Source organism: Diplotaxodon limnothrissa, linkage group LG1, assembly GCF_057381915.1.
Source record: "Diplotaxodon limnothrissa isolate DT_005_m linkage group LG1, D_limnothrissa_male_GT1.1, whole genome shotgun sequence".
Taxonomy (NCBI): Eukaryota; Metazoa; Chordata; class Actinopteri; order Cichliformes; family Cichlidae; genus Diplotaxodon; species Diplotaxodon limnothrissa.
This window is the reverse complement of record NC_140596.1, coordinates 15,993,864-16,009,056: the sequence shown is the minus strand read 5'-3', so window position 1 is coordinate 16,009,056 and position 15,193 is coordinate 15,993,864. Positions and strand designations below refer to the sequence as shown.

General features: G+C 39.7%; 2 protein-coding genes across 3 annotated transcripts; one reads left to right on the top strand and one right to left on the bottom strand.

The window, feature by feature from the left end:
- Positions 1 to 1,746: 1,746 nt before the first annotated feature.
- Positions 1,747 to 6,917, top strand: pdcd2 (programmed cell death 2). 2 transcript variants are annotated; one of them, XM_085353649.1, is made up of 8 exons: positions 1,747 to 2,005; positions 2,699 to 2,807; positions 2,936 to 2,992; positions 3,386 to 3,574; positions 4,085 to 4,249; positions 5,994 to 6,094; positions 6,172 to 6,285; positions 6,383 to 6,917. In XM_085353649.1, the coding sequence occupies exons 1-8, from the start codon at positions 1,826 to 1,828 to the stop codon at positions 6,560 to 6,562; spliced, it is 1,095 nt and encodes a 364-aa protein (XP_085209775.1). In that variant the 5' UTR covers positions 1,747 to 1,825; the 3' UTR covers positions 6,563 to 6,917. The 2 variants fall into 2 exon arrangements, with proteins under 2 accessions (XP_085209775.1, XP_085209767.1); XM_085353641.1 differs by having other exon boundaries at positions 4,082 to 4,249.
- Positions 6,918 to 9,228: 2,311 nt separating this feature from the next.
- tbp (TATA box binding protein) lies at positions 9,229 to 15,137 on the bottom strand. The gene is made up of 9 exons (XM_085353630.1): positions 15,065 to 15,137; positions 14,439 to 14,649; positions 12,660 to 12,837; positions 12,357 to 12,525; positions 12,092 to 12,179; positions 10,756 to 10,847; positions 10,464 to 10,631; positions 10,249 to 10,343; positions 9,229 to 9,532 (listed from the first exon to the last, which is right to left on the bottom strand). The coding sequence occupies exons 2-9, from the start codon at positions 14,490 to 14,492 to the stop codon at positions 9,453 to 9,455; spliced, it is 924 nt and encodes a 307-aa protein (XP_085209756.1). The 5' UTR covers positions 14,493 to 14,649; positions 15,065 to 15,137; the 3' UTR covers positions 9,229 to 9,452.
- Positions 15,138 to 15,193: the final 56 nt, after the last annotated feature.

Below are 15,193 nucleotides of genomic sequence, written 5' to 3'. Positions count from 1 at the left end.
TAATGAGTTGAAAGTCAATATTTGGTGTGACCACCTCTATTCTTCAACACAGTCTGAACTCTCATAGCCAGCTTTCTTGTGATTTCTTTAAGTGGTCTTCAAGAATAGTTCTATAGGCTTCTTGTAGGACATTCAAAGTTCTTTTTTGGACATTGGCTGCCTTTTGTTCCATTTTCTGTCAAGACGATCAAGTGATGCTGAACCCTCCCTTATTTACACCAAGTCTAAGCTGATGGGGGCTTCCCACGATGTACTGAGCATTTCTTTTTCACTCATCTCTTTTCACTTTCTGTGTATTGATACACCACTTTGCATTTAATCATTACTTATAATTAATATCTGGCTCATTTCCACAGTGTGTCTTTTGTCCTGTCACCTTCCTCTCACCCCCAAACGGTTGCCCCTCCCTGAGCCTGGTTTTGCTGGATGTTTCTTTGTCTTAAAAGGGAGTTTTTCCTTCCCACTGTCACCAAGTTCTTGTCTATAGAGGGTCATCTGATTTTTGTTGTTTCCTTCTGTATTATTGTAAGGTCTTCACCTTAAAATAGTTATAAAGCACCATGGGATGACTGTTGCAATTTGGCACTATATAAAATTTAACTGAACTGAATGATCCCACACTTCTTCAGTAATGTTAGGGTCCAGGTTCTGGGGAGACTATTGTGTGTTTTTCTATCCAGGTATGCATATGCTGCATTTTTAGTGGGATCATTACTATGCTAAAAAAAAGAAAAGAACTGTAGCTGCTACCAATCAGATGCTTTTCAAAACTGATGGTGCTTTTCTGCGTTCATAATTTCATCAATTTTGACAAGATCCCAACACCAAGGCTGAAATGCAGCTGTAAAACATAACAGTACCTCCACTGTGTTTTACAGTTGGCTGTAGACATTCAACTCTCTTGAACTCCTCCATTGATGATGATTCATCACTCCATCAGATCCGCTGCTACTGATTTTGAGTCCAGTTCTTGTGTAATTATTAATACCTCTGCCTTAACCCCCCCTTATTTCCCCTTCTTAAGAATGAGAATGAATGAATGAGGCATTAGTGAACAGTGCGTGGATGAAGGGCCAGACACAACATTGATTCATCCCTTGTATTCTGTTGTTTTTATGCTTGCCTGACTCATAGGGAAGTGTTAAGTAGCTTAACAAAAACTTTGAAAGACCCCCAGAAAACCCAGAGAACTGTGTCTTAAGAACATGGATGGGATTTTTTTTTCTTTTTTTCCCCCCCTCTGCCTCTTGCTTTATTAGCCTTACTTATTAGCCTTGCTATTCCAGCCTTATGACAGCTGAAATAGCCTCCTAGCATAGTCCCTCCAATTCCAATTTAAAGCAAAATATAAATATTGAGGGGAGCCTCGGGAAAGAAAAATAGAGCTATATCACGTTATAACGTGAAAAGTACAATATAAATATTATAATGTACGAACGTTATAATTATGTATATTGTAATAACGTGAAATTATATTATTCAAACGTGACTTTTTGTAAAACTTTTTAGACTACAGGTGTGACATTTGCGCCATCTGGTGGACACAACAAAATACAACTAAAGTTAAACTTATTAAAACATATTAAAACTCTACTTGTAGAATAGCAGTCAAACGTGTTAATTCAAGCCACCAAGCACTATCATATATTTATGAGTATTTACCAACAGAGTGACAGTTTCGAGGCCCACGGAACAAAAGTCTGGGCTGTGTTTCCTCACGGACGAGTTTCAGAACTGTAGCAGCATGTGTTTTGGTTGTGAGATGTAGAAGACGCTCCGTTAGTAAGGGTTAGAGTCTGTTCGTTAAATATTCTGTAATACCAGTATGTCCTCGGCGGAGGTAGTTCTGGGTTTCCTGGAGGATGCGGAGCCGTGGCGGCTTCGGTCTCCTCAGTTCCCGAGTAAAGTCGGAGGGAAGCCGGCGTGGCTCAGCCAGAGAGGCCTGCCCTCTCTGCCCGGACTGGAGTGTGAGATATGCCGTCTGCCTATGGTTTTCCTGCTGCAGGTGAATCTCCAGGAGCCATGTTATCCTACTTCATAAAAATATTTACTTCACTGTACTGTACTGTGGTATAGAGAGATGTGCTGACAGTATAATATAAAGACTGAAATAACTTTTAGACTACAGTTTTGGTGTCCTGTATAAAGAGTTAAACAGTAAACTTAAAGAAGTCCAGACGCTTTTCTTTGCAAGCTCCTTTGACTACGATGACCTGGATGACTGAGAACCTTCACAGACAAACAGTAAACATATTAACACAACATTTTTAGCAGCATAAACACAAAGAAAGGAAAGTGGCACACATATCAAACATTTGTATTTTATAAGCCTCCTAAAAAGGTACATACTGAAATATATCCTTAATAAATTAGAATCCCCCAAAATATATTTAATTGCATGGTTTAGGTACTAGACCTTCATTAGCCGGCTGGTTATTGATATATATTCTGATATAAGAATCTGAACATATTACCCAGGTGGTGTACAATGTGTGAGTATTTTTCAACTTTAATTAAGTACTTTTTACAAGCCTGATCTCTCTCACACACACACACACACACACACACCCACCCACCCACCCTATACCTAAGTGCACACATACTCAAATCTGGGTCAACTCCAATTTAACTTCTGCATCCCACCTCAGCCTTATTCACTATAAATAAATAAATACTAGATTTACCTGACTTGTTGCAGGTGTATGCACCAATATCCGGTCAGGACAGAAGTTTTCACCGAACGCTCTTTCTCTTCTGCTGCAAAACTCCAGAGTGCTACACGCGAAATGACAGCCGCTGCATGAAAGGTAGTTCTTCACTGTTTGATGTCTGTCACTTCCCAGGGGTGATGTTGTGAGTTGTTGTCTGATTCTACTAATTTTTCTCAATAGATTTTGCAGTATTTCTTAAAAAGCTGTGTTTTCCTTCATGCCAGTTTTCAGAAACCAGTTACAGAGGAGGAACGAGTTCTACCCCTATGACCCTCCAGCAGGTTTGTGAATTTTTGCTGCCTAACTCTTAATGAAGTATTCAAGATTCAATTTCTGAGTATTTGTAGAAGAATATGGTGGTGGTAGCATCATACTCTGGGACTGTTTTGTTGTTAGTAGTGCTGGTGGTTCCACAAAGTGGATGAAATAATGAAGGAATGGAATACCAGTTTAACCACTTTGTCACACTTGGATGTTCCTTCCAGCTACCAAAAGTTTCTGGTTGAGGTGCAATTTGCTAAAGAACATTTAACAAAATATACAGAGTGTGTATGTATATATTTGAACCTTATACTATACTTTTCACCCTGTGTGGAGTATAAAAATGTGTATGTATGTGAACCTTTGACCAAAACTGTATATCAACAAATATAAAATTATCATCTTCCCTTTAGAGGATGAACCACCCTGTGATGCTGAGGAGGGCCAGAGTGTGTTGCCCGTTTCGGGAGTTAAACTGTGTTGGGTGTGCGGATGCCCCGGTAACAAAGCCTGCTCTCGGTGCCACACTGTGACCTACTGTGGAAAACACCACCAGACCCTCCACTGGAAACAATCTCACAAGAAGGAGTGTTGCAGCCAAGGTGTGTGTGTGGGATATTTACTGGAGCTGCAAAAATCGTAATCACATTTTTTCAGTGTTGAGTTTAATGATTGTGTTCATTAAACCTTCCAAAGAAGAAATCTGGTTCTGAAATTTTAATAGATGAATACATAAAATGAATTTAGAGTAAAAAAAAAATGAAAGGAGTGAATTTGGATTTTTATAAAGAGGCAAAAGTAAAGAAAGGTGATGAGTTCAAAATCATAAAACAGCACAATAAACCTTTTATTAATTGATGGAAGCTAAGGTTGTAATTGAAAATAATATTTGAGTACTTTCACAGCCCTCGGTACATTTAGATTAATTGGTGATTGTAAAATGGGTGTTAGCCCTTTAGTGGGCAGCCGATCTGATCCAGAGTGTATCTATATTTAGAAAAGCGATGGATAAAAAGAGAAGTGGTCCATAATCCTTTTCCCTGAGTTAAGAGAATTATGACCGTCATTTCTCATCACTAGAAAGACTAAACTTGTCCGTCTCTGTCTAGAAGGGTCTCCTGTTACACCCTCCCCGCTCCTCTTTCCTGAGACTGAGCTGGTCACTGAGCCAGAGGAGGAGGAGAAAGATGTCAAAGAGGCTGAAGGAGAACAAGAAGAAGAGGACGGTGGAGGGATCATTACTCAGAGGAGTGTGGATTGTCCCGCCTTGGCAGAATGTAAGGTTAAAGGTTAAAGTTTTTCTCAGTTTTCAATTGAAAAGTGAACTTTTATGTAGAAAAGTCCAGTCTTAGTGATGTATACAGTGGGGCAAAAAAGTATTTAGTCAGCCACCGATTGTGCAAGTTCCCCCACTTAAAATGATGACAGAGGTCAGTAATTTGCACCAGAGGTACACTTCAACTGTGAGAGACAGAATGTGAAAAAAAAAAATCCATGACTCCACATGGTAGGATTTGTAAAGAATTTATTCGTAAATCAGGGTGGAAAATAAGTATTTGGTCAATAACAAAAATACAACTCAATACTTTGTAACATAACCTTTGTTGGCAATAACAGAGGTCAAACGTTTACTATAGGTCTTTACCAGGTTTGCACACACAGTAGCTGGTATTTTGGCCCATTCCTCCATGCAGATCTTCTCGAGAGCAGTGATGTTTTGGGGCTGTCGCCGAGCAACACGGACTTTCAACTCCCGCCACAGATTTTCTATGGGGTTGAGGTCTGGAGACTGGCTAGGCCACTCCAGGACTTTCAAATGCTTCTTACGGAGCCACTCCTTTGTTGCCCGGGCGGTGTGTTTTGGATCATTGTCATGTTGGAAGACCCAGCCTCGTTTCATCTTCAAAGTTCTCACTGATGGAAGGAGGTTTTGGCTCAAAATCTCACGATACATGGCCCCATTCATTCTGTCCTTAACACGGATCAGTCGTCCTGTCCCCTTGGCAGAAAAACGGCCCCATAGCATGATGTTTCCACCCCCATGCTTCACAGTAGGTATGGTGTTCTTGGGATGCAACTCAGTATTCTTCTTCCTCCAAACACGACGAGTTGAGTTTATACCAAAAAGTTCTACTTTGGTTTCATCTGACCACATGACATTCTCCCAATCCTCTGCTGTATCATCCATGTGCTCTCTGGCAAACTTCAGACGGGCCTGGACATGCACTGGCTTCAGCAGCGGAACACGTCTGGCACTGCGGGATTTGATTCCCTGCCGTTGTAGTGTGTTACTGATGGTGACCTTTGTTACTTTGGTCCCAGCTCTCTGCAGGTCATTCACCAGGTCCCCCCGTGTGGTTCTGGGATCTTTGCTCACCGTTCTCATGATCATTTTGACCCCACGGGATGAGATCTTGCGTGGAGCCCCAGATCGAGGGAGATTATCAGTGGTCTTGTATGTCTTCCATTTTCTGATGATTGCTCCCACAGTTGGTTTTTCACACCAAGCTGCTTGCCTATTGTAGATTCACTCTTCCCAGTCTGGTGCAGGTCTACAATACTTTTCCTGGTGTCCTTCGAAAGCTCTTTGGTCTTGGCCATGGCGGAGTTTGGAGTCTGACTGTTTGAGGCTGTGGACAGGTGTCTTTTATACAGATGATGAGTTCAAACAGGTGCCATTCATACAGGTAACGAGTGGGGGACAGAAAAGCTTCTTACAGAAGACGTTACAGGTCTGTGAGAGCCAGAGATTTTCCTTGTTTGAGGTGACCAAATACTTATTTTCCACCCTAATTTACGAATAAATTCTTTACAAATCCTACCATGTGGATTCATGGATTTTTTTCTCACATTCTGTCTCTCACAGTTGAAGTGTACCTCTGGTGCAAATTACTGACCTCTGTCATCATTTTAAGTGGGGGAACTTGCACAATCGGTGGCTGACTAAATACTTTTTTGCCCCACTGTATATTTATTTCATTATAATTTATAACCAATCCTGACCCTTCTGTTCTCTATCAGCCCTGGCAGAGAGCGACCTGGACGAGATGGCAATGCATGAGACTGAAGACAGTAAAGTGTTCCAGAGGTTTAAGAAGAAGATCGCACCTGAACCTCACCAGGTAGAAAATAGAAGAGCTGAAAAGATCCAGACGGTTGTTTTCTTCTGTCCATATCTCACAGTGTTTGTCATTTCTAGGTGATACGTTACAGTCGAGGGGGCTCTCCCTTGTGGGTCTCCTCTCAGCACATCCCTTCAGATGAGGATATCCCACCATGCACCTGTGGTGCCAAGAGGACGTTTGAGTTCCAGGTAATCGATCTGTTGAAGACCTGCTCGGGTCTTTAATCTTTCGCTAATGGTTGATTTATTCACAAGTTTGTGCTGTTGCTATCCTGTGTGCGTGTAGGTGATGCCGCAGCTGTTAAACAGTCTAAGCGTGGACTCGACTGGAGCTAGCATTGACTGGGGGACTGCGGCTGTCTACACGTGCTCTGCCAGCTGTGAACGCAGCGACCAGTACTGCCCCGAGTTCATCTGGAAGCAGGACTTCAGCTCAGATCAACACACGCAGACTGAACGAAGATGATGGGCGTCCCTTGTTTCATGCATAGCAGGAAAAGCACAGGTGGTGCTGATTTCATTAATATGTTTAGGTGACTCCGCTTCAGTGTGTTCGTTCACCCACGTGGCTTGGTGGGACACCTGATGTTGACATATCCAAATGTTTCACCTGAACTTGTCATTCAGTCAAAAAGCTGCGTGGTGCTGCAGGTAAGAGCTGACTACTTATGCTGACTGAGCTAATCACATGGGAGTAATGCTGCCTCTCCCTATTAAATGGACTGGAGATTTAACTAATCATAAACTTTGTGCAAACATAAACATCAGTGTAAAATGCCATCTCCAAATGTATAAACGACGTGTGTGCAAAAAGACGTGTGTTGCATCATTAAAAACAAATTTAGCAAAACAATGTTTAAAGAAACATCTGGATTTTTCCACTAATCACCTCACAGCGGCTCACCAGCGTCCACCCACACAGTTTAATAACCACAGCAATAAGTCACCAATTGAGACAAATTCTGACATTTACCAGCAAGACTCACCTCAAGTTACTGACTACGTCTTTCAAACTCTATTCATAGTTCAGGTTAAGTATCTTAGCCAGAACATTTAAGTAATTAAAATGTATTCAGATACAGAAAACCGAATGTTTTAATGAACGAGTCTGATAAAGGGCTGCACAGGAAAAACACATCAAATACTTGATACCAGCTACAGTATGCTATGATGCATGCTCCTTTACTGCTATATAATATGAAACAAGGATGAAGCCACTGCCAAACCTGTTTACAGCTGTGGATTTAACCTAAAATTAGTACCATATTATCCTAGTAAGAGCTCTTCCCTCTCAAACTGCTGGCTCATTTGTGGTTCCTAGAATTTCCAAAAGTAAAATGGGAGGCAAAGCCTTCAGTTATCAGACGCCTCTGTGGAACCAGCTCCCAGGTTGGGAATCAGGAAACCCTCTCTAGAATTAAAACTTTTAAAGTTTACAATTATGGCTGAATTGAGTGACCCTGAACAACACTACGCAGTTACGCTCATGCACATATCTTTCTACGTAGCACTTTTAATTCTTATCCCTACTTTTATTTTTTCATGTCTATTTAAGTGCTATTTATGACACTATGTTTGCACTGAAGCACCGCAGCAATTTCCTAATGTTGTAAACCTGCTCAACATTTGGCAATAAACCCCTTTCTGATTCTGATTCTGCTATAGTCCGAGGCCCCTCCCTGAGCCTGGTTCTGCCAGAGGTTTCTTCCTGTTAAAAGGAAGTTTTCCTTTCCCACCATCACCAAGTGCTTCCTCATAGTAAGTCACGATTGTTGCTTTTGTATTTTTAATATTGTAGGGTGCTTAGCTTGCAATATTAAAGCACTTTGAGGTGACATAAATAACATTGAATTCAAAACACAGGGGGTTAACCAAACAAAAACGGTGCTTAATCCAACAGAAGACCCAGATCCAACAAAGGAGTTCGTATGTACAAGTTTATTAACGCACTGAGAAGTACATTAACAGTTTAAGAAGCATGTAGATGCGACAGGTTCCTGATTGATTTCCATACATACAGTTGATAAAAGTGGCTTAACTGAACATGTGAACCAAACGATCTGCCAATCAAATATTCTGAACCGGTTAAGAACTACATGTTAACACTGGTGTGAAGGATGTGCCCAGCTGAACCTGCATGAGATACACAAGCACATCAAAACGTGACCAGAATTAAAACACATTTAAACGGCTTTTTTCCCCAGCTGTGTGTCTGAGCACAGTTCACTAGTAACCAGGACAGAGTCATATTTTTCTGTTTGTAAAACGTACCTAAAAAAAACTTTTAAATATAGGTTTGATTAGCCAAAAACAAATTATTAAAATTAAAAATATTAAAAATATGCAGCAACGTGATGCATATTTTACCTGCCATCAATCACTAGATGTAAATTCAGGATTAGGTTGGCAGCCGCTTCTTGTACTCAAAGCTAATAGCGTCTTTCTTGCAGATCACATTTCAATCCTGGCTAAACTTAAATGCCAGTGATCTTACAAACACGCTGTCCTGTTAGTCAAAGAAACAAAAAGAATATCTGCAGAGCAGCATCTCCTTCAAGGTCGGAATCACTTATTTACAGTAGAAAAAATATTTCTATATGTACATACACATGAAAGTTTGAGCATTAAAACACTTCTTTCAAAAATTACAACATGTTATCTGCTCCAGAGAAAATTTTAGACCGACTCCAAACTATTAAAGAATTAAGCAGGATTGCAACAGGAAACCAAACTGATGAACTACTCAACTTCAGCTGTAGGATTTGGATCAGTTTAGTTCAACTTTAAGTGTTTCAAACTTTAAGAGAATTCACTGTCAATAACTGCTGAACTTACCGGCCTTAAATTTAGAAAGAAATCTACCTTTGCAAAGTAGGCGAGTTCGGTTTTGAAGTCTCTCTCTCTGATTTGGGGCTTACAGAGCTGATTATGTCAAAATAAAATATGAGCAATTAATAAAAACCAGAAGTAGAAAACTAACTGCAAAAAAACAAAAAATAAAATAAAACAGTCCAGGACTGCCCCTTTTCTAATTAGCAGTTTTTACACTTTCTTACAATCTTATGTACAATCGAAAGAGGACTTAAAATGTGTATGAAATAAACTGACTTTTAAATATAGAAACTTGTGAGATCATAACACAGAAAAGACAATCCTTAAAACCCTGCTTTTAAGATAACATGAAATACTGTAGGGACAAAAAGTAAAAGTGAGGGAATCACTTCATTGTAGCACATCTCTTACAGAGGTCCACATGAAGAGGTCAGCGTAAGGCTGATGCTTGATGTGAAGCTTAAAAAAGAAAAAACAATGTTTGAAACAGGGTTGTGGGGATGATAAAAGAAGAGATGCAGGGTCTATGTTGTCTTCCGAAAGCCTTTGAGGATGGGGTATATGTTTTCAAAAGCGTCGTAGATCTCTCCTCTCACTTTGGCACCTTAAACAAAAACAGGGAGTACAGTAAGTTACAAAAGTTAATTCACAACAATCATTAACAGAGTTTGAAAACTGAATTTAAAATGTTTGCACCCTCACAGAATAACGTCCTCACTATGCACTGTGGCACTTTAACTGTTGTTTGTTTATTATAGATTTATTGTATTATTTTTATCCCGATCCACTTTAAAACAATTTCCTGTTACGAAATCAAAAAAAAAAAAAAGCATCTATTGATCAACGTTTAGTACTATTATAGTTTTATATAGTTTTATTATAGATTCATTGGATCATGGGTTCAAGGAGGTTATTTGAAGATATTTTGTTAATTTGATTTTCGCCAACTACACAAATCAACTGACTGGAACTCCCTCAAACTTTATCATTTACGACTGGAGAAGCTATTAAATCAAATCCTTTCTGTCTCTCCGACAGTCAGTATATCATTCGACTGTGCAGAGATTCTGTGTGAAACATTTTCCCAACTACAAAATGTCCAGTTCAGTATCAACTTTAAATGTATCATCAACTCCATGTTTAATTCTTGGACTCGCGATTTCTTTTGTATGGCTCATACATCAAAATAATTTATCTTATTTACGATGAGTGGCAAGGACATGAGGACATTTAGAAAACAAGACTAACAAACTTCTCCTGTGTTTAATACACACAAAAGAGAAATTTTTGTTTTTTTAAGCAGACAGGATGGGCTCTTACCTGTGAGTACAACTTTCCCAGACACAAAGATGAGCAGGACAATTCGGGGTTTGATCATTCTGTAAATGAGTCCTGGAAACAGCTCCGGCTCGTAGCTGCAAAACACAAGTCGGTTATTTTAGTTCTTAAAAAGCAAAGAGTACAAAATCATTAACAATCATTTTTAATTTTGCAATTCACATGCTTTCAGTCATTTTAAAACAAACAAAAACTACCTGCTAAACTGCTGATGTGTGAGGACCAATCCCTCCAGCCGAATGGGGAACTTCACATCACAGCTGCCCACCATGTTCTGAATCTTGAAGTCCAGGAACTTGGCGGGAAAACCGAGCTTCTGCACAACACGCGCATATTTTCTGGCTGCTAACCTCGACTGCTCCTCACTAGAAAGATAAATGTCATCGAGAGCCCAGGGGAGCAGTCAAATATTAGTAAAGTAAAGCAGAAAGACTTTTCCCCCCTTTTTTGTAAAAAAAATAAAATAAAAAAATTTAACTGTAATCTGACCTCTTGGCTCCTGTGCAGACCATCTTTCCAGAGCTGAAGATCAGAGCAGTGGTCCTGGGCTCTCGTATTCTCATGATGACAGCAGCAAAACGCTAATGAACGGAGACAGCGAGGCTGACCATTATTACACACGTTACTTTTAAAATACAATAATTTCTGCTTGAATTTGATCCAAGCTGGGATTTTAATTCTATATAGATATTTGAGTTCGGTAGAGGAGACATGTTTAAATATTTATTTTTTAAAAGTGAGTTAAACAGGGGGCTGAAGAAGGAAAGATGTTGAGACTAGAGCTGTGTGCAACTAGTCGACTACAAGAATAAACAAGAACACAAGTCTGTTAACGTGTTTTTTCAGTTTCAAAAGCAGTTTAACTCTCCTCCCACCAGCCATCTCTTACAGCTCTTCTAGAGGTGGTGGCTGACTCAGAAGAAGGCATCCCTGCTTAGACTGCCGCCCCTGAGTCCCACACCCAGATCACAGGCAGAAAATGAACGCTATGGACAGCTGGATGGATTTACAACACCAGATAACCGTTAGTTGTAATATGTAATGACATCACTTTCTGCAATATCTCTATGTGATGAGAAGTTGTAAACAGGGTGGAAATTAGGTAGCTGACAGCTGTGTGTAGTAGTGCAAATCTACACGACCAATCATTGTGCAACAAAATGTACCTAACTGTTTCAGCTGGATCTTAAAAACCCACAGAATATATATATATATATATATATATATATATATATATATATATATATAAAGACAGCACACCCTGTCTCTTTTGACCAATTTAGACTAATCAGCTGATGAGAGTTTCTCTCTCTGGTTTATTATCTAGTACAGTGGATTCCAGAGTGTGCGTCGAAGTAATAACAGAAATTCAGTTTGTAATCACTCACAAGTATTTATAGTTACATATTTGTATTAATGAATTTAATTATATAAAAATGAATTAAAAACTGGAAATATGAGGTAGTTCATTTGTTATATTAATCATTACACTGACCTTAATTTACTCCTCTTGTACTGAAGTTTGTGTCACTTTGCATATGATTGGGTAGCATTAGCAATTTATAGCCAATGGCCTGTGTTGTTTAAGTTTTTGAATACAATTATCAAGGAAATACGCCACTCTGTCTTTTATTTTGATTAGAGTGGATATTTAAGATTTGGGCCCTGTCAGAATTCCTGGTTTTCAAGTGGGCCACAGCACTCTTGACTTTAGGCCTTTCTAGTAAATTAATTACCAGGAACATCCACAATTTGTAATTTGTAGCCTGCAGCCAGTAAAGTCACATCAGTAAGCTGTAGAGCAATAAAAAGCCAAGAGCCTCACCTTTGGGTTGTACTCTGCATTTCTGGCTCTCAGGGCAATGGTCTTCAAATCCAGTTTACAGCCTAAGTTTACAGTAGATACTATATTTCTAAAAGTGAAGGGGAGAAAAGAACAAGAGAAAACAACTGAGTGAAGGACATACAAACAATTAAAAATTTCATTCCCTTAAAGTACAATTTGGTTCAATATATGTGCAGGAATTTCTTTCCTTTTAAAGCAGTTATCACCAAAAATGGGGGTGGGTGGGATGAGATGTGAAACATACTGTAGCTGCGGTACTATGCCAGAGGTTTCTGAAGAAGGGGTGGCCGGCGTGATGGGGGTCATGGGGGTCAGCGGGGTGGTAAAGAGGGGGGTGTTTCCTGGCAGTGCAGTTGTGGTCGAGCCTCCCACTGCCTGGGAGTGGAAAAGTTGAGGGGTCTGCCCTGATGTCCCTGCGAAGGGGAAAAAAAAAAAAAAAAGGTGGTTATTTATGTGTAACCGGAGATTAACTTCCACCACGGCTAAATAAAAGCAAGATTTCTCATAATAAATGTGGAAGATAAAAAAATGACAGCTTGTGGAGTACCTGAGCTGGCCTGTTGTGCCTGTTGTTGTGCCTGTTGCTGCTGTTGCTGAGCCTGCTGTTGCCTCTGCTGTTCCTCCAGTATTGACAAACTGTTGGTGTTCTGCACTGGCTGGGGTGTCAGACCAGAGCCATATGGCATCATGGGGCTGAAGAGCGGCATGCCTGGAGTCATGGCTCCCTGCATGGGGATAAAGCAAAAAGAAGGGCGTAATGAAGCAGAAACTAACTAGAGATATAAGACAGTTCCCTCAGTGTTAATATTCTTGTTTTTAGGTCTGATTCTTCTCTTTACACAAATAAAACGAAAAATCTAAATGACAGCAGTCTCTCCACGGACTTTAAACCCATGAAGAATATGTCGGTTCTGTTGGAAGTACAGCCATTTCCGACCAGTGAAAGAACAGAAAAGATCACAACTGTGACAGCTCAAGGTGTCTTTTTTTCATGAAATAAAGACGTAACTTTAGAAATAAATCATACTTAGTAAGGTTGGATGATATGTAAAATTTTCCAAACGACAATCGTCGGCCCGATAAATAACGATATACAATATATTCACGCAGGTGCAGGCTTTTTGATGTAATGTAATCTGATTTGCGCATTTAGAATTTATATGTTTTGTTTGGAGGGAATAGTTCACCTTCTTTTCTTGTTTGTTTCAGTATTATTACAGCTACTTTTTGGATTATTAGCCAGTATCTCCGTTTCCCTCCCCACCATTGTGTGTGGGTTTTTTTTTAATTTTTTAAAAATATGATTGTTGTTTTTTTCTTCTGAACATAGGCTACTGCCTTTTTCTATTATGAGTTTGAGTTAAATTATTTTTTCCGTTGACTGCTTGTCTTAGCTTTAACCAACATCATTAGCAAACTTACTCATAGGCAAATAAATAAATCAATCATTCTTGTAAAAATGATCGGTGAAAGGCTCAGCCTATCGTCAATAGTCAATATATTGTCCAATCACCCAACCTTAATATTTAATAACACATAAGATGATTTAAGGGGTGTTGACACAGGGAGGAAATTACTCATCATCCATCACTTTGTCGCTAATGGTTCATCACTGGAAAGCAGGCTCCAGTTGCATAAGTAACATACATTCATCAGCAGTATCCCTCATTCTCATTGGGAGTCACTTCAATCAGTCACCTCAAATTTGAGAAACGTAAAACTTTGTGTCCACCCACTTTGCATCACCAACACCTATTTCACCCTGTATCGATTTAAGTCTTTGAATATCCCTGATTGTATATGGTCTTAGGTCATCACAGTAATTCACTTCCTGCAGGGAATGGCTCTAGACCTCTTCCCTTCACCACTGATTTTCAATCCAGTTCTTGTGTAATTTGTTGTAGCATTTCCCCCTCCAGTTTCCCTTTCTTAAGAAAGGCTTCTTGACCATAATTGTTCCACTAAGACCATTTCTGATGAGGCTTCAGTATACAGCAGATGTATGAATGAAGTGAAGCACAAGACACAACACTGGTACATGCCTTGAATTAGGTACCTTTTTAATGCTTTAATGACTCATACGTCATTTTAAGTGGTTTAACAAACAAAAAAGATTTCTATGAAAACAGGGACTGAACTGAAAATGTGGAGAAAAGCACCCATTTTAAGAACTTTAGAAAGCCTGAAGAACTATTGTTTAAGACCACTTCAAAAATAGAAGAAAACGTGGCTCCTTGGATGCATAAATATAAAGAAACAACGGATGGCTAAATCTGTGACTTAATTTTCAAAAAGTCTTAATGATGAAACACAAAGCCCATGTTACCTGAGGGGAAGCCACCAGCCCTTGGAAGGCTGGTATGCTGTTGTTCTGGTCCATCCCTTTAGATTCCCACGTTACTTCACTGCCACCCAGTAGAAGGCAGTAAAAGCGTGATAACTAACCCAGCAGGGCTCTTTAAACCTCCAGCCTACAATGTCAAACACCAGACGCAAACACTGCACTCTTCTTTTTACCCCTGGCAGTAGTGTCTTGGCTGAAAAGATGACAAGAAGCACACTTTACTCAGATAAAACTCAAACAAAGTGGCGTAAACAACATGCAAATGAATGAAACCAAAATCGTGCAGCAGCAAGCGGTGGCGCGAACTCATTTAAATAACTTTAACCTTTTCTAACATTACTTTAACTCTCTCGTTCATATCTTGCCCAGTACATGAGGTGTCCTTTAACCAGTTAAGCGTGCAAAATGCCGCTAATAAAGTTACCAAACATTCCTCGCACAAAATGAAACGTGTAAGCACACGGGCTAGCTGAAGTTAGCATTAGCAAATTTAGCAATCATGAATCTGCAAGCTAAACGTTTAAAAATTTCGGATTTATGCGGTAAAAACAACTGCAAATAACTCGAAAATCTGTCCGCATGAACCAGAAAATCATTCTTTAGCTTACAATCAAGATGTCGCTGTTAAAATCAACACACGAACAGCATAAATTCAGCTCTAGCTCCGTAACTACCCCGGACTTGTTCTTGGGCGCTCACGACCTACTTCCGGAAGCTTCTTCTTCTTCCGTCGTGTC